General features: G+C 41.9%; 1 protein-coding gene across 1 annotated transcript in view; it reads right to left on the bottom strand.

Annotated features, from left to right (window-relative positions):
- Positions 1-308: 308 nt before the first annotated feature.
- Positions 309-24557, bottom strand: part of MIPEP (mitochondrial intermediate peptidase) — a 167165-nt gene continuing 142916 nt past the window's right edge. The window contains exon 19 of the mRNA XM_032838178.1: positions 309-570. Coding sequence (XP_032694069.1) covers positions 473-570 — 98 coding nt within the window. The 3' untranslated portion in view covers positions 309-472. The remainder of the gene's footprint in view (positions 571-24557) is intronic.

Below are 24557 nucleotides of genomic sequence, written 5' to 3' on the forward strand. Positions count from 1 at the left end.
TGCAGTCAACTACAAGCACTCTGGAAACCGTACTTACTCCAAGCACATTTTCCAATGGTCATCGTTCAAAAGAACTATATTGTGTAACTCTCCTGAAGACTATTTCAAACTAAAATAAGTTTGCTTTTAATTAAGTCCCAAATTATCCAATTAGAGATCAATGCAAGGGGAAAAGTTCAACAGGAGACTGGTTGGCTTAAGGAAGTGCCCATACCTTGAATTTAAGAACACTAGGCTCTAGTTTTTATTAGCTCACTGAGTAGATTTCCATTATGTTCAAAAACCTGCCAAACAGGCTAAAAGCCAGCATCATTAAAACAAATTATTTATTCCAAGTTCCATCAGTTTAAGGGTTTTCAGAAGTCATTACAGAAGTGAATACTGAAATCAGAAATGAGTGTTCACAGCTGTAGCATTTACAACAAAATTCATATCTACACAACCTCGGTCTGAAAGAGCCAAGGTGCTTCCATCATTCAGAATCCATGAGAAAAGTTTCGAAGTCCAGATCCAAGTCGGAAACAAGGGCACTTACAAAGTCATCAATAGAAGGACACTTCTGAAGCATACCTGCAAACAAAGAAAAGATCAGCCAGCACATCCACCTGCAGACAATAAAGAGGGACAAAGACACTGTACATGAGGGCAATATTCTGGCTTTTTGAAATGAGACCTTGTAAGAACTGCCCATGTAAACAATACAAAAAATCATGAGTGAAAAAAAATTCTTGGGCAGTGGGTGGACCCTGTGGCTATTTATTATTTTAATATATTTTTACTATCTAGTCAACAATTAACATGAGATTTATGAGCAAATTCATTTCCCGAGTTTTTCTATTGCAGATATTTCTATATACTTAGAGTGATGTTAGAAGGCTGAATTTTTAGTTACCTTTGAGTGCATTGGTTCAGAACTTAATATGTTTAGTTATTCATCAAGTTTTATTATCAAGTTCCATATACTTTAAAATCAATCAAATGTTATTCTTTTGCAGAAATCTTGTATCAGAATCAAGGTGTTGGCTTTCCTCCAGATTTTCCTATTTTGGAGAACTCCTAGCTTTGCAACTTTCTAAATGGGTAATAAGGAAATCACTTAAAAACTCCAGTACTCAGATTTCCTCATATAACATGCAAGGTGGCTATCAAGATAAAACAAGAAGATGTAGTAGAAAACAAGGAGGCATCGTGTCTAGCATATATTCACAGTTCAGTAAAAAGCTAAATCTATCTCTACTCTTTACTCTAAAGAAGCCGAATATTCAAGCAATCAACCTCTTGCCTTGACCTGTATTCTTGGCAGATAATCCTAACTCAAGGGTTGGACAGGGCTTTATACATTGGCATTTAATCTGGGGGTGGATCCCATAAAACTCATTCTAACACAGAGACATTAAAAGATTGCCAGAGTCCTCTTTCTATCTCCATCTTTAATGCAGTTCCATATAATATATCTTGAGTATTTGCTGTGTATAAAGGATCAGTCCAGGTCGGTCAAAGATGAACAGACTAAGTCATAATATGCCTAACTGTAAAAGCTAAAATTATGAAGTGTGTCAAAGAAAATACCTTTGTGACTTTGAGGTAGGCAAAGGTTTCTTAGGACGAGAAAGTAATAACCATAAAAGAAAAAAAATTGCAATATTAGATTTCATCAAAATCAGAAACTTCAATTCTTTAAAAGAAAATAAATAGGTAAATGGCAGAAAGGGAGAAAATACTCAACATAATATATATCTCACGCTGGACTGGTATCCAAAATAAAGGACTCTTTCAACTGAACATAAAAAGAATTTTAAAAAATTTAAAATGGACAAAAGATTCCAGTAGACCTTTCACAAAAGAAGACAACCAAGTAAACACAACAGGCACTAAGAAGATACAATATCATTGTCATCTGGGGAAAGAAAACTGAAACCACAATGAAACACCACCACACACCCACCAGAGTGGCTAAAATTACAAAGGCCAAATATAGGGAAGGTTGTGGGCCAACCTGCATTGTCACACAGAGTGGTGGAAGGGTGAAATGGTATAACCACTTTGGAAAACGATCTAGTGGTTTCTCATAAAATGAAGCACACAGCTACCCTATGACCCCACAACTTCCTCCTAGGTATTGACCTGAGAAAAGCGAAACAAAACAAAACAAAAAAGGACTTTACAACCCTAAACTGGAAACAACACAAGTTTCCATCAACAGAATATAGATAAACATACACGGTATATTTGGAAAATGGAATATCAGCGACAAAAAGGAACAACCCACTGATATGTGCAACAACCTGGGTGAATCTCAAAAGGCTTACACAAAGGAGTACCTCCTGTTTGATTTCATCTATAGGAAACCCAAAAGTGGGCCCAACTAATCTGTGCTGAAAAAACATCAGAACCGTGGATGCTCTCAGGAGTGGAGATGACAGTCTACTGAGAAGGGACGCAAGCCAACTTTCTGATGTGATGGTAATATTCTATACCTGCATAGTGACTGGTATTAAGGTGCATATTTGCATCAGAATTCATTAAATGGTACATTAAAGATTTATGCATTTCACTGTATATAAATTTTATCTGAAAAGGAAAAGAAATAAGCATATTAAAAATGTCTAGAGTAAAATGTACTGCCATCTGACACATGCTTTGAAAAATTACATATATATACATACATATATATATACATATATAATATGTACAGAGTGGATTCATGGACTGACAGAGGAATGGATGGCTGGAGGTGTGATAAGACAACAAAATGTTATTGTAGAATCTAAATGGCAAACATATGAGTGTTTACTGTACTATTCATTCAACTTTCCTGAATCTCTGAAAATGTTCAGCATAAAACATTTGGGGAAAAAATCAACTGTGGGTGTTAACAGTGTACAAAGTGCCATCAGTGGGAAAAGAGAGGTGTAAGATGAATTCTGATGAGAGATTCAGAAGGCTTTGGGGAGAGTTGGGATCTCAGTAGAAACCTGAAGGATAGAGAAGATCTGGGTTCAAATTACAGCCCTCCCAGGACCTCTCCTAGATGGAGAGGACCACTCAGGAAGGTACTGAAGCAGGAGAAGGCAGAATATAAACCGAACATGAAATGGTCTGGGGCTGCTGGAGGAAGGCTGGAGGAGGCTCTGGGAGACATGTTTTTCGAAGACTCTAAGGGTTGGAACTAGAGTGACCAGAATGGGAAGGTAACTGAGCCAGAGGGCTGGAGGAAAACCAATAGCTTGTTACATTTAGGTGCCTGGGGGTGCTCCACGTACAGGCCACCAGGCCTCAGTCAGCAGTGAGAACAGAGAGCTCAGGGGCAGGCCCAGGACGGGACACACAAACACGGTCATTCCCAGCGGTAAGAGGGACTACGTGGGAAACTGCCCAAGGACTGGCTTGTGTGGTGGACATAAAAACAGCAGAATCCAAGCACAAAAACAAAATCCAAGCACATTTGTAAGCCACTAACCAGACCTGGAGTAGTTAAGAACAATAAGAATATCGTGATTGTAATTTCAACTGTGGACTGAAATATCTTCACCCTCATTCAAGTTCAAATTCTAATATCACCGTTCAGGAAATATCTGAGAAATAAGGAGCAGTTACTGAAAGACTATGTCATTGCTTTGTCTTTATTTACTATACGGAAGTTTGAAACACAATTTTCTTTTTATAGTAAAATAATCTGTATGGGTGAAAGAAGGTCTTTCCTCTGATCCAGCTGTGTCACTAGGATAGAAATGTTCAGTCTTTGATGACTGCTAGTGCAGCACATTTCCCATTGGATCTTTAGGTGTAGGTTATTGCGTAAGTAGAAGCAATCTGATTAATAAATCAGGTTTCATGCATTTCCTGCACACCAAGTTTCTTAATGTTCTTAAGGAACAGTTGTAGGGAAAACATTTAAACATGGCTTTCAATCAACTGTGTTAACCTATTACACCCTTTTCTTCCCTTTAGTATGTGAAACATTCTATAATTAAATGACTGGTCGTTTATAATTAAATGCCTGGAACTGTCAGAAGGTAAGACCCATCTATTCAGAGCCAACCGGTTCAGTTAAGCATGGCCTCCTACCCCTTTGAAGTGGTTCATTTTAACTCGACAAACTGCCAACATAAATATGACCTTGCTCTGTCCTTCTTGGGACACAGACCTAACTAGCACACGTCCTTCTCCAATATGCCATCCTCAACATGCCCTCATCTCAGAGAACAGCAATCATGACTGCAGCAAAAGCTCCTGGTATTTTTAAGTCCAATCTGGTCAGCAGTAAATGGTTTGGTAATTTTGGACATCATGTGACCGTGAAAAATGAAGGTCCCCAAAAGAGGAAATCAAGACCCAAAGGGGTAAAGAATAGCTCCCGAGGCAAGACTTCTCTTGGCATATTGTCATGGTATCCTTGCTTTAATTAGATTTAAATGTTCTGCAAGTGTCAACATGAACTAACTTCTACACAGAGAATTAAAAGAAAAATGCAGTGTTTTCAGGCAGTTTCCCAAGTCAGAAATACTGAAATTAGCTTTTATACGTGTGCACCGTCAAAAAAATTCCAGGAATTCTGATCTTTTTTAAGAAGCTGACAAAGATGTCCCTTTTGTCTTCAAGTCTTGATCTTAAAGGGTGATGATTGGACCTGCAGTTTCTTGGGAACCCCTGGGAGCCAGCTTGGGGGCTGTTAAGTCCAGAAGTGGGTGGAATTTACAAACATATTTCACTGTGGAAGTCACCTAACTTGGGGGTGGGGGTGGAAAGACAGACTGATGTTGCCAAAAGGACTGAAATTGCACAACTACAAGAAGTGTTGACAGCAATGTAAGAAAGACAAAACTGCATTAGGACAGACATTGTACATATTCGTTCATAAAAAGGAGAAGAGGTAGTTGAACTTCATCTACTCGTCCTAGAGGAAGAGAGGATACATAATGAGTAGTTGAAGAATGATGATTTAATTTATTTTTCTCCTCATTTTACCTGAGAGGCAAATGGGCTAATAAAAGTTGGTACAAGCCAGAACACTTTCATCTCCACTGCTCTGCTCAAACTGGCATGTTTCATAACCTTCAAGTACGAGGGCAATTATGCTGGGCCTGACTAAAATAAATTATGATATCAAAAGGTTTCCAAGACTGACTCCTGAAGCAATAAGGGTTTCCAAATCGTGCTATGTGCTCTTCTTTCTACTGCCCTATTGGCACAGAGCTGGAAATAAGTAAAGCTAAAGATACTGAACAGGAGGACCCCCAACAGCCGGTCTAGAAAGGATTTATGGGGAAAAAAGTGACAATGGCAGTTACCTGCTGAGCAATCACTGTGTGCCAGGCACTGTGCTAAAACACACTTGTGAAAAACCTATTTCACAAGTAAGAAAACAGAGTGAAGCGGGGGGTGGTCACACAACTCTTAGTTTTTGCTGAACCCTGGAAGGTTTGGTGCCACAGCCCATGTTCCCAGAAACCGTGATATATATTATATTGCCTCAGGCCCTGGAATTTTGCAAAACATTCTGAGAAGATGCATCTCTCAACATCAGCATCCCGGATATGACAAAACCCACCTGTGTGGAGATATTCTGGGGGCCAGGGGAGGGTCTGATAGCTTCCTGATGTCACCCATGGCTATATGGATACAGCTTATTAACTGTCCCCCTCCTGCCTTGAAGACAGAGCAGGTGTTTTTGGTGCTATTGAGGACACTTTGCCCACAGTCACAAGGGCTGAACTACGCATGGAGGTAGAGCACAGAGAACACGGGGAGTGAGCTCTGCTAAAGAGGCTGGGACCAGGAAAATGGCTCTTCCTCTCTGGGCATGAGGCTTGGCCATGCTCGGCTGCCACTGCAGCTGCAGGCATGATATGGGCAGAAAAAAAGTAGCGGGAGTTCTGCACTTAAGGTTTCCTGGGTGGCCTCCAAGTGTCTGTGGTAACCCCTTGCAAACAGAAGCCCTTACACATTTGAGGGGCTCCCAACGACGCCTATTTCTAAGCTTTTACCAAGAATGGATTTTGCCAGCTCCAGGAGGAGTTGTGTATGTGTTCAAAGCTGCACATTCACGCCCTGCTAGTCTGTGGTGTGGAATCCATAATCTAACCAGACCACCATTTAAATATCAACGCATTCTTGGCAGGAACTGTTTAACCTCTTGAGTGCCCGTCTGCATGTGCAACTAATACAGTTCGTTGAGAACATGACAGAACACCTGGTTGGTGGTGTGATTAAGCCTCTGAGACAACCTGGCAGAGATGGACTCCTGTTCTGGCCCCTTTTACCAAGCACTACAGGAAATGACTAGGGCACTTAAAAACATTTAAAAATTTTTTTTAATTTTATTTATTTATTTAACAGAGAGAGACACAGCGAGAGAGGGAACACAAGCAAGGGGATTGGAGAGGGAGGAGGAGGCTTCCCACAGAGCAGGGAGTTCAATGCGGGCCTCCATCCCAAGACCTTGGGAGTATGACCGGAGCCGAAGGCAGACGCTTAACCGACTGAGCCACCTGGGCGCCCCCAAAACATTAGGATTATTTTGAGCCTCGGAAGAGAAGTAGAATCATTACATCTCCTTTTCGGGTCCACTTCCTATATTGCTGAACACCAAGGAAGGATGCCCAAGCCAAGAAAACTGTGGCTGAATGGGACCAAAGTTTAGTGAAAGCAAAAAAGGGTGAAGTAACTAGAAATAAAATCTCTGTAAGGGTTTTTTTTTTTCTTTCCCTTCCTCCCTCACTCACTGTGGACCAGAGTGCCTAAAGGCAATTGAAGGTAGGCAAAAAGATGACCTAATTATGTATTAGGAAGATACAGTATATATATTATATATAAAAATGACCAAAATCTGTTTTATAGAAATATATGTTCTAAGAGTGCAGTTCTCCGATGAACATCATGGGTATCACCATGATACCCATTTCTGGTATCGCAGGAAATACAAATGTTGGGTCTGGACCCCCAGGCCTAAGGAATCAGGAACTGGGAGTGGGCTCGGCAGTCAGGGACCCTGATGAAGTGTGAGAACCACAGCCCAGATGGACATGTGGAAACTGACTGAAGTGGAGAATGAGATCGGGTTTCTCTCCATGGGCAACCATAACTTGAAAAGTATGGGGCAAGAAAGATGTATGAGTTTTCTATGTAACTAAACTAAAAAATATTTGTTTCTCAAGTGAAATGGGAAACAATCTTAGGAAACAAAAGCAGGATTTGTTTGGGACGCTGCTCAAAGTTATGATTACCAAGCCTCAAGAGAGAGGCCACAGCTGGCTGGAAAAGCACCTAAAAGGATCAAGTGGATTTGGCATGAAAATAGTCTGAAAATCTCTGGGCGGTGGAGGAGGCCAGGAGGGAAGCTGCCATAAGGCACGGAGCTGTGGGAGGAGCGAGACACCGTGACTGGCCTTGTGCGAGAGGTCGGTCTCCAGACGGGAGGTGTGCTTCAGGGGCTGGCGGCAGGGTTTTTATTGTGGAAAAGGAAGCAGAGTGTATTTTGCTTATGAGCAACTCCCTGGGAAACAGGGCTTTGTGTTTATGGATTGTTGACGCTCTTGTGAGGACGGCTGGGAACACACTGCAGAGGCTTCTTTTGTGTAGCAATTCTGTTCTGCGCTTGAAAACTGTAAACAGACCTCAGTCGCTAGGGGCTCAGAGGGCCCAGCTGGGGCTCTTTCTCAGGAAAAAGACCAGGAAGTCACTACAGGAGCCAGTGGTCAGCAAGAATGTCATGAATTCTGGGAAAATGGGAGTCATCATAGGATGGTTCATATGGAGGAGTGCTGGATGTTGCTGAGGTCGACTCCCCACAGACTTGGCAAGCTCCCTCCTTTAAGAGGTTCAGAAAGGATGCCCTTCCCCCACCCTCCCGGCCCCCCACCCCACCCCCGGCTGCCGAGCTCCATGCACCATGGCAGTGAGCAGAACCATAGCCATGTCCTACTCCATTTAAGATGGAAAGTCTGGGCAACTGGATGGCTCAGTGGGTTAAGAGTCTGCCTTTGGCTCACGTCATGATCTCAGGGTCCTGCGATCCAGCCCCTCATTGGGCTCCTTGCTCAGTGGGGAGCCTGCTTCTCTCTCTGCCTCTGCCCCTCCCTTCTGCTTGTGCACGCGTGCTCTCTCTCTCAAATAAAGATCTTTTAAAAAAATTAAAAAAAAAAAGAATGTCTGCTCAAACATTTACAAAAATTTAATGTTCTGAGTACCTGTGTGCCAAGCACTGTGTGCTAAAGACACAAGGCATATATATGAGCGGGACATTATATCTGTTTTTGACCAGCCCATTATTTGGGGAGAAAACCATGGAAATACATAATGTTAATGTAGAAGAAAGATGTATATAAGGTACAGAATTGTTCAAAGGAGGGAGTGATTGAGTTAGGGGCCCAACATGGCACCAGCAACCTGAAGACTCTATCGGTTCCTTCTCCCAAGATGTGGGAAACTGCTCTTTCTGGGCCCTGCTGGGACTTCTCCCTTTGATTCTCCCTTTGATTCTGTGGCCACCTCCATATTGTTCCAAAACATTCTACTTTGGTAAGCCTGACTTGGTTCTGTTGTTTTTTTTTTCAAGAAGATTCTCCGTTGATAAAAAAAGATCAGTTCACAAGTTATTAAAAGGGATTTAGTGACGCCTGGGGACACTGATTTTTTTTTGTTTGATTAAGGATCAAGTTTCTAGACCCAGAGCTTAAACAGGTAATTTTTTTTTTTTTTTCATTTGAATGACTCTGTCTTTCCTCAGATTCATAAAATTTGAGTGATAGACAGCAAGCTTTATGTTGGATTTCCTCTCTCCAAGTTCACTGGGGAAAAAAGAAGGGTCTTTTCCTGGACAAAGAGGAAACCCAACTTATTCCTCTGCCTCACCATCTCGGCCAGATGTGGTAGAAAGTGTGATGGGAGGTCTGCTAAGAAGCGGGGTGGGCTTGTCTCAGTAGTTTTTTGGTCCTCCTGAAGCTGGTTCTTTCCTTGAAGAATCAAGGGGGAAAAAAATCACCCTTACATTTGTGGGTTTCAAAGGTACAACGAAAGTTCGTGTATTGAATGTGTGTCCAGAACTGCCCAGGAGAGCTGAGGCCTGGGTGTTGCATATTTGGGTCCCAGGTGGATACAGGCCTGCTAACTATGGGACTGGCTGGTGTTCAGAACCCAAAATGGCCACGGACAAATATCTCAGCAGTTCTGTTAAATCCAACGCTAAAAGCCAAACATAATCGTACATTTCCAGACACTGGTACTTGGTTTAAATTCTATCAGTCAAGTGTGTAATTAGGACCTACAGGTGTCAGTTGTTTAGCGGGTCAGACTGGTGGACCAAGAAAAGCTACAGACTCCCAAAAAGAAATGTCCTGGGGACCCCCTACTGGGACCAGAGCCTGCTCCACCAAAACCAGCCAGAGTCACTACCATGTGGTTCAAGAAACAGCCTTGGGGGCAATGTGTAGGTTAGGGTTTTAGGCTGAATGGAACACTATCTGGTTTGGCATAGCATTTTAGAACTTAAATTTCAGTGTAATTCTCCTTTTCTGACTACACAAAAGTTTTCCTTTGAAGGGGTGCCAAGGGGGAATGGAGAGGAAAGGTAAATTCTTCCTTTTCTAAACAGAACTTGAGATGCCTCTCAACAAGGTACTATATGGTACTGATGGTTAGAGCAAGGGTTTGGTGACTGGTTACCTGAGATAACCAACTGCCTAAGGGACCTTAGCCAATTACTTCACTTCCTATACCTCGCTTCTGCTAAGAGCAATCCGAATGAAGGTGAAGTGTTAGAGTGTAATCTAATGTTTGAAGATCATAAAATCGGCATAGTGTCATCTACTTTGCTAGACTGCTGTAAGAATTAACAAAGATAGCACATTTAAGACAGAAAATGTTCCATAACTGATAGTAGTAACAATCAGATCCAAAGGCTTATGAAAACCTACTTCCCAGTTCAGTGAGTTAAAGGATAAGGTTGTTTATTTACTTATTTATTTATTTGCACAAGTCGAATTCCAAAACATTGGTCTACGGTTAAGTCTTTAGGATATGATCATTGAACGCACAATCATAAGCTAATTATCCAACTAATGAATCAGTTTGCTTTACTTTTTTCTACTTTTTGCCATCTGCTTTTTAGCAGGGTGATGGGGAATGAGGAGGGCATATGTTGTGATGAGCCCTGGGTGTTATACATAATGAATGCATCACTGAATGCTACATTAGAAACTAATGCTGTACTGTACAGTGGCTAACTGAACATAATAAAAAATAAATAAAAGAAGGAAACAAAAGATGCAACTAAAATCGATCTATTTTTCTCCCTTATTAGTAGCCGTGAGAAAAGGTTTATCAAGAAGAGATCACTGGGATGATGGGAAAGTTCTGGAAGTGGACAGTGGTGATGGTTACCCAGAACTGTGAATACCTGTGAATTGTGAAGGCCACGAAACACATATTTAAGAATGGTTGAAATGGTACATTTTATATCATAGATTCTTCACCACAATTATAAAAAACAATGAGGAAGAGGTCCCAAAGCACCAAGATAGAGCCTTTGCTTTGCCCAGATAGTCAGCTAGCTCTACTAACCTCCAGGTTAACGGGGGATATGCCAAAGGGCAGATTCTCTCTCCAGATCTAGGAATGAGTGAAAAGGCACGTCTGTATATTCCCAACACCATTACCAGCTCTCAAAACCCATCATAAGAGTAAATAGCTATTTTTTTTTGTGCACTGAAATAATTATATGTGCCAAACGCAGCTCAGCCCGGTGAAGAATTAGAGTACAAAGGCTGGCCTGGCAGCTTGAAAAGTCTAAAAGTGAATTTTACGAGATCAGAACTCTCATTCCAGATTTGTCTCTCCCAAGCCTAGGGCAACTGTATTGCTCACCTTCTCCACTTTGAAGTTTTTCTCTGCTACAAGGCTGTGGTTTACCCACACCTTTTTCTAAAGGTGGATTCCCACTATCTACGATCAGTTCCTGGGAAAATCGGAGTATCAGCCAGAAAGTGAAATTCCTTTCTTCCTTTGAACTGAAAAAACCCCGATTGCCCCCTAGGCTGGGTTACTATCTGTCTCTGGTTAGAGAGGAGGTTCTGTCTCTGGGGCCGCCAACTGGATTGAGCATCTGACCTTCCTGCAGGACAGAAGCTGACCCAGCCAGTTGAGCCCCACATACGTGATCTGTTTACAAATTGGTTTATTTTAACTTCGTCGTCAGATGTATAATTCCATTTAGAATTACACTTCTGGGTTACAAAACATTTTGCCTTTTGAAGCTCCATGTCTTCCTTAAACAAACACACCCACACATTAAACACGGACACACCCTCTTCAAAAATCAGTGCTTTTACAAAAGGGAAGTCTGAGCCTTGAGAACACAGGTGCTCCCTCCTCTTCCATCTCTTTCTTCCACAAAGCTCTCAGCTATTTCAGAGGCCACGTTGAGTAAATATCCAAACAAGCCAAAGATTAGGGATTCTATTGACTTGGCTATTATTCCCCGTTGCCATTTACCTCTATTGTTGAAACTATGTCATAATCCTGGAGCCACTAAATTCTAAGTCTGGTTCCATGACATGCTTTCTTCATTTGTTCCTGCTATGCCATCCAAGAAAAGAAGGTTGCTGCCAATGAGTGTGTTGTAAAGTCCCCCATCTTGCTGGGTATGCACAAGCTCTCATTCAACAAATCTGGTTTTGCTGCAGAACCACTTCATACATGTAAGTCAGCTGACACCTTATCAACGCTAGTTAGCATACGCCAACATCCTTCCCCGGGACAGCTTGCCTGGGAACCCAACATATCTTCCTTGAGCATCGGTGTATTTGTAACAAGCAATTCAGACGCCAAACATTGTAAAAGAACAAGCAGGAAAATACGCGGAAGATGAGCACAACCATTTCTAAAGCCAAACCAAAGCTTCCTGGTATAAGCTGAAAAGTTTAAGAGACAACCAGAGCACCCTAAAGGTGAGTCATGGTTCCACCCGTTGCTCTGGTGTGACCCTGGGCAGTAAAGGACTCGGGCGCCGCAGGACCCTGCAGAGCTGTCAAAGCGGCGAGATCAGCACAGCACCTGGGACAGCAAACATACTGCATGGGTGTTTCTAGAAGTAGTTTACTGTCACCGCTCTCATGCTTCTTGTTGCTGCGGTTACTTGCGCCCCGCCACTCAGCTCCAGATATATAAAAGCAGTAGAAATTAGTCATAACTGCTTAATAGCCAAAATAAAGTACTAGTTATCTCAGGAAAATCAGTATGCGAGGCTACTGTGGTGTTTTCACAAAATTCCTATGCTAAAATGAAAAAAGCATGTGTACGGCACGGAAGACAGCGGGGAACGAGGGACCAGAATTCCAATTATTTAGAGGGTGTGATTTAAGATTTCGAGAATTTTTTAAATCTGTTTCCTTTAAACTGCTTGAAGGGAAAACGTAAGTGGAGTTTAGCCGTCCTCCTGACCCTATGGCTCAATCAAACTAAACATACCTTTAGTTCTATAAGGAGAAAGATTAAAAAACAACACGTGTTACCTGACATCCTCTACCTTGTGTGATGAGGTAGAAAAAGAACTCAATAATGTTATTCAAATATTTGAGAGGTGAACACTCTGAGATTAAGAAGGGATTATTCTATTTAAAAAAAATTGTCAAGATGAACAATTAAGCAAAAGAAAATTGGGTTTTGACTTGATCGTTCCTTGGTCTAGTTTCGTTATTAGTAATGTTACATAATAGTCAAAAGGAAGAAGTTTCTCTTACAGATAGTTGAAAAGCCTCAAATAAACATTGGAAGATATCTCGTAAAGTGATCTTTCAGGAAACGATCCAGTTAAATCAAGAGACGTTTTCCTGTCTCTACGCTCTCTGGCAACATTTCAAACAAGAGTAGGTTAGCAAATGCCAGTTTCAACTGTTCCATTAAAATCTGCTCTAAACCTCTAGAACTACTACTATTATTTTGCCTTTTATTGGTATGCTCCCTAGATGGAAAGGCACCGTGTCCCTCAGCACCCAGTCTCGCCCAGAAAACTTAAGGCTTCTAATTTGCTCTGCACTTGAAGCTTGATGCCTCCGGGTATCAAGCTAAGAATCTAGATCAAGAGCTTTGGGGAAACACCATCTGCTTTTCTAACTTGTTTTTAGCCCCCTACCAACAGCAAACATTTGTAACTGCATGTTAAGAACACCATCTGTAATGACCATCTTTAAAGAAGGTTTTATAACATTTCCATTAAGCAATCAAAAAGACCTGGAAGAATATTATCTGTGTTCCTTTAGAACGTAGTTACAGTAGATAGAATCTGAAAATTGAATTGCTGGTGTCCTTCTTGGAATGAGTCCACTACAAGTTATTTACTTAAGAACAAAAAGGCTCTCACATCTCAAATAAAGCCAAACTCTGAGACATTATCTCAGATGACTACACAAATGGAGAGGGCTCCATGACATTTACACGGCAAGTAGAAAATGACAGCTTCCTGGTATTTAGAGAAGATGACCAAAGTGGACAACTCTCACCAAAAGTAAACAGCCACAAAAAACTGTATCAAGAGTCCACAGTTCCAAGAGGGCAGGGGAGGAACGTTGTGAGCTGGCAGAGGCAGTGGGCACCCCAAGGGCTTTGAAGTTATGAGGGCCTGGGTCAAATCCTGACAAGGCCATTTAAAAGCTTGGCACACAAAGTTACTCAGTTTCTCTAGGCTTTACTTCCCCTGGTGTGAAGTGCACATTAATGTTGCAATGTGCCTTACAGATACTGTGTCCACATCTAACACACTTTTTCTTTGAAAGATTTTATTTATTTATTTGACACAGAGAGAGAGAATGAGCAGGTGTGTGCACAAGCAGGGGGTGGGGCAGAGGGAGAAGCAGGCTCCCTGCTGAGCAGAGAGCCCAATGCTGGGCTCCATCCCAGGACCCTGGGATCATGACCCGGGCAGAAGGTAGAGGCTTAACCAGCTGAGCAACCCAGGAGCCCCCGCATCTAACACACTTCCGTTGTGACTTCCGTTATGTCATTGTCTCTTGACCTTTTTTGCAAAACGAATCTCTTTCCTGCACGCTACCTGAAATCATTTGGGCAGGAACTTGTGGCACCCAGGGTTTAATAAGAGTGCTCTACTCTGAGCACTGGTGAACACGCAGTGCCATGGCCTTTTGTCTAAAGGGGTTCTTGACCCTCCCCTTCCAGCCAGTAGTTTGATAAGCAATACTTACTCGCAAGCAAGGCATTGTACTGAAATGAAAAGTACCATCTAGGTATATGTATGTGTATACATACACACACACGGAATACACACTGACAGGTTAAAAGTGAAAATTCTAAAAAAAAAAAAAAAAGTTAAAATTCCATTTAAAAGTTACTTCTCCACAGGCTTTTCTTCCTCTTTACTAGCAAAAATTATGTTGTTGAATTTAGTCAGTGGAACACTGACAATGAAATAGAAAAAAAATATCCAGGGACAGTAGATGCTTCTGGATTAAGTTTTACAGAAGAAAAAATCTGTCATTTCCTGATAAAGGCTGACTTCCTTTTACTGGTGTAAAGAAATCAATATGCCATGTAGTTTCTATCACCCCACACTGTAAAAATTATACAAAAGCACATCGATGTCTAGTATGATCATATGCAGTTATCTGTTTGATGTGCTTGAGCACAGGAATTACTTATTTCCAATCCTCCAAAGGTTATTTATTTAGAAGTTATAACAAAAACAAAAACAAACAAAAACAAAAAAACCTACCACTCTTTCCATCAAGGCATTCCACTTGTAAGACCCACAACTTTTCTCTTTTGTTTATCTGTATCATTGAAATACTGACCTTGTATTTTAGAAGCAAAGAGCCTCTGAGTGGCTCTTCCAAGGACGCGTGTCTCTGATCATTACTGAATAATACTTGTCGCTGGGATTAGACTGGGTATGTTTTGATTAGAGCATCTGAGGAAATCAGGCTGCAGATTCCCAGATGTGGTGCCCATTAACATAGAGAGCTTTGTGGAGGGTCAACATCCTGTCATATTTACTTAGGTCCATACTGTCATCACATCCCCCTCCAGGCGGCCTCACCTGCTTGTCAGTGCCCAGTATGCAGGTGGCTGGCTGGGGGGCAGGAGTAGCTGAAACCCAGGAACCTTGCAGGCCCCCAGCCTGTGTTCCAGTGGAGGCTGCAAGCCACCAAGTGGGTACCTTTCTGCAATTCTACCTCCCAGAGGGGGCTCCCTTTTGTAAATCTGACTGGACGCTATACCCCTCACATAAATGTGGGAGCTCTACATTATTCCTTCTTATTTCTGTGTCCCTGAAATGCCCGGTTAGTAGCATTCAATAAACATACACTAAGCTTAAATGAATTAACATCATCAACAGCTAACAATGCCTTTTTTATTCCATCACATTATTTATCAGTCCCTAACCTAAGGATATTAAGGTGTTACGTCTGAACAAAAGACAGAATTCAGGACATCTCCTTCAGTCTTAGGCAAAGGTGGTGTGGCTAGAAGCAAATGGTCCCAGAAGCCAACACACGAAAGGCAGCTGACAGGAGGAAGAGATGTCAGAGGGAGGTGGTGTCGAAGGTCAAGGCCTCAGGAACCACCTGACCCCAGGGAGAGTTTTACTTAGAGTTGATCCTACTTTAATGAAGCCCCAAGAGTTGACTCACCTCCTTTAACAAAGCGCACTACTTATTGCCATGAATCAAGTTGCAGAACTGATCTCTGACCTCCCACAGCAGGGAAAGCATTTTCCACTCTAACGCCTGTTTCTTAAGTAACTATTCATTCACCACACTGACATGGCCTTGCATTATAGGAATTCTGAAACACAGGAATGATCCATTTTATTCTACCTTGTAGAACACTGGTTACGTACAGTGTAGTAAATACAGGTGTTGTTTAGAGGAAAAGCTCCACCAAGAACACAAATATGTTGGGTAGCGAAATGCACGGTGTTCACTTATGAGCCGTGGCACCCTTCTACCTGCTGATGAAGCCTCTTTGATCAGAAACGGATGGAGGCCAGAGAAGCTGGGGTCCCAGTGTGGGTGCGGTGGAGAAGCTAGAACGAGAGGCAGGAGGACCAGACACGATGCCACGAAATCAGAGAAGAGGGGAGACACAGAACAAGCAGGTGACAAGCAGAACACGTTCACTGTATATATATTTTCTTTTACATTAGAAAAGAGCTTTGCAAAAATATTTGGGCCCACGAAACCCTTGGATGTATTGATGTGATAGAAAACTTCTCAGACAAGGGGAATAAAAACCTCTTCCAATAATCACCAGTTTTTTATGGCACAAGAAATATTTCACCTTTTAAGTGTATTTCATATTTACGTACTCGCTCATTTAACATATGTTTACTGACCGCCTGTTGCAGGCACTGCGCACAAGGCGGTACACAGAACAGGGCCCCTCCTGTCCCGAGCTTACAATTTCTTGGAGAGCACAGACCACAGGCCAATAAATGAAACAATACAGCTTCCATTATGTCAGGAAGTAAATATGTGCTAGGAAAAAAACAAAACAAAGCAGAGTAAGGAGCTACAGGTGCCAGGGAAGGCCTGACAATAAGACGGAAATAAAGATGATCTATATTTCTTAACATCTGAGCAACCCAACCAAAGTCATCTGATTTACCTCCAACAGCACAGTTCTGCTTGGCAGGCTAGTAGTTTTAAGTCATCTTATCTTTTAATATTTAAAATAATTGAGGGGCTGCCTCACAAGTCACAAATGTAAAATACCCTGCAGGGTGGGCCCTCATATGCCACAGGGCACTTCTGTGAGCAAGTTCTGGTATTTATTTACCGGAGCCCCTCCACGCCCAGGGGGCACAGATGTCGGCTAAGTCAGGCAGAAGCTGTTCTGTGCTTATCTCACCCTTGAAAATCCCACTTAATTAGAAAAGTAAGAAGCAAAACAGCACTTTCAAAAAGCGGACAAACTCAGGAATAACCATCCAAAGCCTGCATGCATTTATAATTCTCATACAGGGTTAGGCCTGCCAGCTTTGCGCCACAGGTGGCAAGATTCCGGGATTAACCAGATGACACGATTAAACATTAACGTCATGTTTTAAAACCACAAGAAATAACTACAACCAATGTGTCGTGCCATTAACCAGTGGAAACTGCCTTTTCTCTTGAAGTCACTGCATATGCTTTGTGACAATTGGGAAAATCAATCAAGCTGGTGTTGAACAATGACAGTTTATGTAGCTTTCTTACTTTTAAACATCAGCTGTACTTCTGCCGACAGACAAGACTTCCTGCTCCTTGCCTGCTATCATGATCGTACTGTACAAATAACACCAACAGTAAAGCCCGTTTGGCCTATTAGGTTAGTAACCAGCTTATTTAAAAAATAAATAAGTAAAAGTATCAACTGTCATTACCTAAAGACACTGCTTCAACAAGACCTCAATCTTTTCAAGCAGACAGGATATTTTGAGTCCATTTTTTTTTAAGATTTTTATTTATTTATTTGACAAAGTGAGAGAGAGATCACAGGTAGGGAGATCAGCAGGCAGAGAGAGAGGGGGAAGCAGGCTCCCTGCTGAGCAGAAGCCTGATGTGGGGCTCGATCCCAGGACCCTGGGAGCATGACCTGAGCCGAAGGCAGAGGCTCGACCCACTGAGCCACCCAGGCGCCCCTTTTGAGTCCATTTTAATACTTGTGTCATCCTGTCAATGAGAGCTATCGCAAAGTGGAACGAATCTGCCTTGTGACAAAGTGGGCTCCCATCATTCCCACTGTCTGGGAAGAAGGGCTTCCGGAAGCTAATCAGTACCAGTATCAGTACCAGTACCTGGTATTAGTACCAGGTCACTTCAGTAACTCTGGAATCGAAACCCCTTGACTCAGGAGCTTCTTGAGCTGAATTCCATATGGGGGCTGATCTGTTTTAGGGCAATGAACCCACTTGTTGTTGGTTCTAGGTTTCTCTCCTACCCTTCCTAATATATCACACTTTAGTCAGCCACTGCTCCACGGCTCTGATCAGTAGGTCCCCAAGGCACTCTAGAGCATGACCACCTCTCCCACCACAAAAGGAGGGACTGGGGAGTCATCTTTGACATCCCTCCCGCTTACTCACTTCCACGCAGAATCAATTCCAAGCTCAGCTGCTCTTCCTTCATAAACAGTCTTCGATCAGAAAACCTCTTTTCATCCCAACTGCCTACTCTCCTGGGCTGGTCGCCCTCATCTCTCACCCAGATTACTGCAAGGAGCAAGGAGCCTATTCAAACCAGGCTTACCACAGTCCCTCCTCAGCAGGCAGTGGATACTATAAACCATCAATCTGATCTTGACACTACCTGCCTTGGAAATATTCTCCGTGCATTCTCATGGCCCTCAGAATAAATGCGTGGAAATGTAGCAAACGGAGTTGGGGGGTGGGGCAAGGAGGCAAACCACAGATGGCAGTGTCATTACCAAAAATCTTACCAGAGACGCTTTTTTTGTTTTAATACTGACAATTTAAAAGATAGTTTTATATTTACTGAAGAACAGTGAGGACAGAGAGTTCCCATGCAGCACACCCCGTCAGTCCATCCATCTCCTCTGGTGTTAATAGCTTCCCTTGGTTGGGCACACAAGTCACAACTAGTTAACCAGTATTCATTGGTTAACCAATTTGTCACAACAGAAACCAATATTACTGATAATTAAAGTCATACTTTATTCACATTTCCTTAGTTTTTATCTAACGTCCTTGTTCAGCTCTAAGGTCCCATCCAGGACACCACTCAGCATGTACCTGTCTGTCACACTTCCTTAGGTTTCTCTGGACCTTGAACATTTCTCTGACTCCCTGAACTTGACAGTTTTGAGGTGTACTGTTCAGGTACTTTGCACTATGTCCCTCAGTTTGGGTTATGGGTTTGGGAGGGAAGACCACAGAGGTGAAGTCCCCTTTTCAGCATGTCCTATCATGGGTATATCCTACCACCATGGCTTCACAGCTGAGGCTGACCTTGAACACCTGACTGAGGAAGTATTTCTCAGCTTCTCTACAAAAATAACTGTAACCGTTCCCCACCCCCTTCCGTATTGGATTCCTTTGGAAGGAAGTCACTCTGCACAGCCCACACTTAAGAGGTGGGGAGTTACGCTCCACTTCCTTGAGGGAGGACTACCGGTACAAATTATTTGAAATTCTTCTGCATGGGGGATTGATTTGTTTATTTCCCCATTTATTTATTTATTCGTTCAATAATTTATATCAGTATGGACTCACAGACATAAATTTTATACTTTGTGCTATATTCCAATAACTGCCTTATTTGGTTGTGCAAATTGTTATGGCTTTGACCACTGGGAACTCTTTTAGTGGGCATTTGTCTCCCTTTGACATACACACCCATCCTCATGTGTGTTTCTTATTTCCAGGTGCTCCTGGCTCACACTATTACACTCAGCCCTAGAATCAACCATCCAAAGAGCTCTGGTTCCTTTTAATGGCGAAATGGTGTGAAAGCAAGAGCCGAGTGCTAGGTGTGCTCACTGCAACCAGGACCCAGAATGTTTTTAAAGAAAACAGTAGTTATTAAAAAAAAAAAAAAAGTAGTTATCACTGTTGATATTAATGTCCCTGAGGTTCAACAGGGATGATCTCTTGGAATATAAACCACGATCCTCTGGTTTATTTCTTGGAGAAAAATAACACATAATAAGTTAGACCAGATGATACAGGATAATTATAGCAAAAATGAATGTGTTTTGAAAACCATAAAGCTCTGCAGAAATGTAAGGTATTATGATTTTAATCAGCTTAAGGTAAGGTCCTGTGGGCTTCTAGACTTTGGTTTCATGAGTCAGTTTGGCAACACAGAAAAACAAACTGAAGGGAGTTCCACTGAGAATGAACTCATTTATCTACTATTTCTTTTAGTCTTATCTGATGTTTGGTCTTTTTAAAAACTCAGTCAAGTTATTACTTTGTATTTCTACTTGCATACTGCTTTTGGCCTCAGAGACATAAAAATGAAGCTGAGAGTGTCTTTTCTGGAAACAAACACAGAAGTGAAGTTGTTTAGAGTTGGAAACAACCTCCTGGAATGTGAAAGTCATGGACTTTAACCTTTCCTTTCCCCCATAAAATTCTTTGTGCAAAGGTTGAAGGGTAGAGCACAAGGAATGCTATAACCAGAGGCAGAAACATGAAACTTCACTGGGCATCTAGCTTGTTTGGCTGTGGTGAGAATCCTTCTCTTCAAACCACCATGACTAAAAATGATTATAAACTAAGTTGATAGCTTTACCACAAAAGTCTAAAGGAGCTCCTACAAAAACAGATTAAGGAAAATTTTATTGCTGATCAGTGGATGGCAGGCAGGCCTCTCTGTCACTAGTTAGATGTGGCATTAAAAACAATAAACCGCAGGCTTTGGGGGCTCACGAAGGCCTGAAGGCTCATGTCTCTGACATCTCCCATGTTCTAAAGATCAGCTTGATCTCAAGACAGAATTGAGAGATCAGCTGAGGAAGACATGGGAGTCAGGAGGAGAGGCAGCAAAGAAAGAGAATGAACATTGACTAAGTTTCATTATCCATGAAAACGGGGACCATATGGCCTAGGTACAGGGGACTAAATTAGGTAGCAAAGCAGAAGGCCCCTGGCATAGAGTAGTTTCTCAAAATGTTAGTTTTGTTCTGATTATCTAAAAGATAAATCTGAACCTAAAAACCCAACAAGGGCCATTTACCCAAACTCTGACAGGGCCTACAACACAAGAAGATAGTTTACAAAGAAAGACCTATGTGAGTAAGGTCTGTCATTCACAAACTGCTGAAATCATCTAACTTCTTTCGCCAATAGTCACATCATTCCACTCTTGTATTTGGTGTCATAAGAAACAACTCTGCTTCCCTGTGGGTGCAAATATTACTCCCTTGCCACTCACAAACCTTACTGCATGTTTGTCTTCTAGAAAACCATACATTTTCTGAAACAATTGTAACAGAAGCCGGACTTTGGATCATGTCCACCACGGCACACTTAAAAGTATCCTAGTATAGACTTTAAAAAATAGCAAAATGAATGAAAATACCATAACACCATTGTTTCTTTTAAGCAAAACTTTAAGTTCTTTTATGACTCAGAAATGTGATACTTAATATAAACTAAAACACCCTGGCGGGAGGTGTATAAAATGAAGAGCAGAAAACCTCCATGAGGGCAATGAAATACAGAGAGCTCTACCTCACCCCAGAATTCTTGGCAATGAAGAAAGCTGGTTTTGGTCAAGTATTGCCAAATTGCTGAGGAGGGGGTAAATGAATATTGTGCTTATAACCTATATCTTTACATGGGCCATGAATATGTTTAAAAGTAGATAAGGACCGAACTTCCATCTGTAACGCTCCTTCTACTGCATCTGTTCCATCACTTGGGCAACACCCACGTGCCCCCTTCCCCCCCACGTGGACCCAGAAAGGAGCTGAGGACAAGCTCGTTAGAAGGAAGTCAAGTTGTGACGTCCAATCACACCTTCTCTCCCTGAGGGAGGGTGAGGGACTTTCTCAAGAAGTAGCCGAACTACTACTGGGTAGCTGTACCATGTGACCTGTCTTCTTCTCCCAGAAGGGGGATGCTGTTTGAACGACTATGTAACCACTGCATTGTTTTCAAATGGTGTTTAGAGTGTTGAGGGCAAAGACACAGCCTCTCACTGTGGCTTGGATTGCCCTGTGGGGTCCCCTTGGTGCAGAGCCAGAGTCAGCACATAGACGAGGCTGTGTGGCAGGAAACTTTACTAAGGAACGTGGAGCGGACAGCAGGAGAAAAGGAAGAGGAATGCCATGTTCTCCAGCACTTCCCTCAGACCAGGTTCTGCCCACAAGGAGGCTCATCTGTTGGAGGGACCAGAAAAGATCAAGGGACTCAGAGCTAATGTCGATTCATTCTAAACACAGGTCACCTGTGTCGTCTTTATTATTCAAAGATCAATAGCATGGTGTGTTTGATTTCTTTGAATATGTATCGTTCAAAGAGCATGAGTACAAGGCAGAGGTATTCTGACTCTAAGGAATAGCCTGGAGTTCATTTGAAACGTTAAGTCTTAAAGTAGGAGATTAATAAAGTTGTCGTTTGGTCAAGGAGGCACATAGTCTGAAGGGAGGTATTCTTTCTTTATCTTTTGGTACTTAATATAACTCTGTAACTCCTTGCATTTATGTAGTAGGCACCTAAGTAACATATATAAACACCTATAAAAAATTACATTTTCATACAAGAATAACACCTACTAGATTGCTTAGGTTTTTATATCACAACTCTTAGTAATTTCACCAATTACTACTCTTCAGGAGACCCCAGTGTTTGGCTATGAGCCATCCCCTAAGACATTCCTATTTGGGGGTAAGGCTGGCTGCCTAAGAGAAAATGAGAAGCCACTGCTGGTCTTGTCTTACAAATCCAGCCCTATAAAGTGACAACAGTCATAAACTTCTCTGCACGTCCCCCATTCATCTCTGACATGTAACAAATCATGTGAATTAATGAAATCTGACAGAACAACATTAAGAAAAATATTAAAGTTTAAAAGCAGAACCATTCTATTGTTGGTGTTAATTGGAATCTGAATGCTTTATCATCTCTGGTTTGAACCACAGTCTTGTTTTTCTCTCCCAAGTGTGCAAATTTCAGTGTGGAAAATATTAAGTTTCTTAACACAATGATGTTTACATATAAAGAATGGAATTTTTAAAGAGGTTTGTTACAACATTCTTGGAAGTGAGTAGAAAAATACACCAGCCAAAGGACAAACATAGAAAAGGATTTAATTTTTTTTTTCTTTTGAGGGAGCCATATGTAAGCTAATATTTCTGTGCAGACAGTGTTTAGATCCTGGTCTCAAAGATGAAAAGCTAAGCATGGCTACTGGGAGAGAATACGTAACAGAAAACCTACAGGAGGAAGCAAAGTGAAGTACCCCTTCTTGACTCACAGTGGGCTTTCTGTGAGGGACCAGAAACTATCAGCTGAGAAACACACGATGTGTACTCTCAGTGGTTTATTATTATGAGCTGAGGAATTTTCCTTTTACGTGGGTCCATAAGAGATTCTTACCCCAGTGTCCTGTTCTGCAAACACGTGAAACAGCACAGACTGCTGAAGAGCACAGTCTCTGCGGCCAGAAGTCACAGGTTCAAATCCTGACTGATTTACCCACTGCCTGTAACATGAGTCAAGGACCTGACCTGTTGCAGCATCTGGAAAATGGGAATAGTGACCCTTCCTACCTCAAAGGGTGCTAGGAGATTAAACTAATCAAGCGTGTAAACCATGTAAAACCCTTCCCCGGCTGTAGCAGAGTTCAGGATGGGCCATTAAGGTGCAAGTGGAAACTGAAGCACTACCGCCAGGCCTTCTGCATCTCAGGAGGACAACTCGGAGGCACAGTGTACTGCCGGGAGACCAAAGTGTTGTTGTGGGGGACTTCTGTCCTCTTGGTTGGGCCAGGCTACATGAAATTGTGGGCTCTCTGGGCCGGCTGATTTGTTTTCTTAAACACACTACGGTGCTGGGTAGATTGTGCCAGGAAGAGCGCACACTCCGGGCCAAGTTGACCAAATACAAGTTCCACAAGAAAGGGGTGTTTGTCCATGTGTCCTTCATTCCTGCCCTCAGCACAGCACGGGGCCACAACAGTGCCAGGAGCCTAGGAGCCCTCAACGTGGGCATGTTGAGTAAAGGAACAGCTGGAGGGAAGGAGCTCTGTGAGAACGGGCCATAGGTATTAGATGCAACAGATGTAGGCAAGGAAACATTTATGTCAGACCAATTACTATCCTACTTCTCCAACACCAGATCTGTCCCCTAAAAGCAATTTTTGTCAGCTACTTAGAGGGGTCAGCTGAAGATATAACTGCTGATATATTGAGAATATCCAGGGATATTCACATCTTCCTTAAAATATTTCTGAGAACATTTTGTGCAAAATCATGATGGCCACTTCCATTTATAATTAAATTTTCAGTGAAAATACTTAAATGAAAAAATTAACGCTCCACATCACATAGGAAAACTAGCATTGTGGTACCTGAAAGAGAAGACTTAATTAGGTTCTCATTTTTCATTGGGTAAAAAGTCCAGCCCACTGCCTTGGGATTTCTAGAAAAGGTCTAGCTAAACTTTTGGAGAAAGAAATAAATGAGTTCTTTAGGCTAAAGAAATGCACTGAGACCTGTTAAAATCTAAAAAGCAAATTTTCTGGTAATTTATGACAAATTTACAAACTTTCTATTAGAGTGTTAGCAACATTTTAAAAGTTAAAACCTTGAAGTTTTATGCCAGCATCTGAAGAAATGGTAATAACTAAAAATTAAATTGTTGTTTGGGATATAATAAATAGATGCTCAGAACAAAGTACACAGTGGAAGCCTCATCTCTAAAGGGAAAAATGTAGACACTTGAATATGAACAGCTTTCATCATAGATAATACAAAAACATAATTCAAAGAACCAATACTAAAACATAAAACCCAAAAAACAGAAGGTCAGTGAGAGTATGGGCAAAATAGATGGAGGGTACCAACTGTCGGTTATAAAATAAGTCACGGAGCTGAGA

The sequence above is a fragment of the Lontra canadensis genome, unplaced genomic scaffold (genome assembly GCF_010015895.1).
Source record: "Lontra canadensis isolate GAN:19392208 unplaced genomic scaffold, GSC_riverotter_1.0 scaffold103, whole genome shotgun sequence".
Lineage (NCBI taxonomy): Eukaryota > Metazoa > Chordata > Mammalia > Carnivora > Mustelidae > Lontra > Lontra canadensis.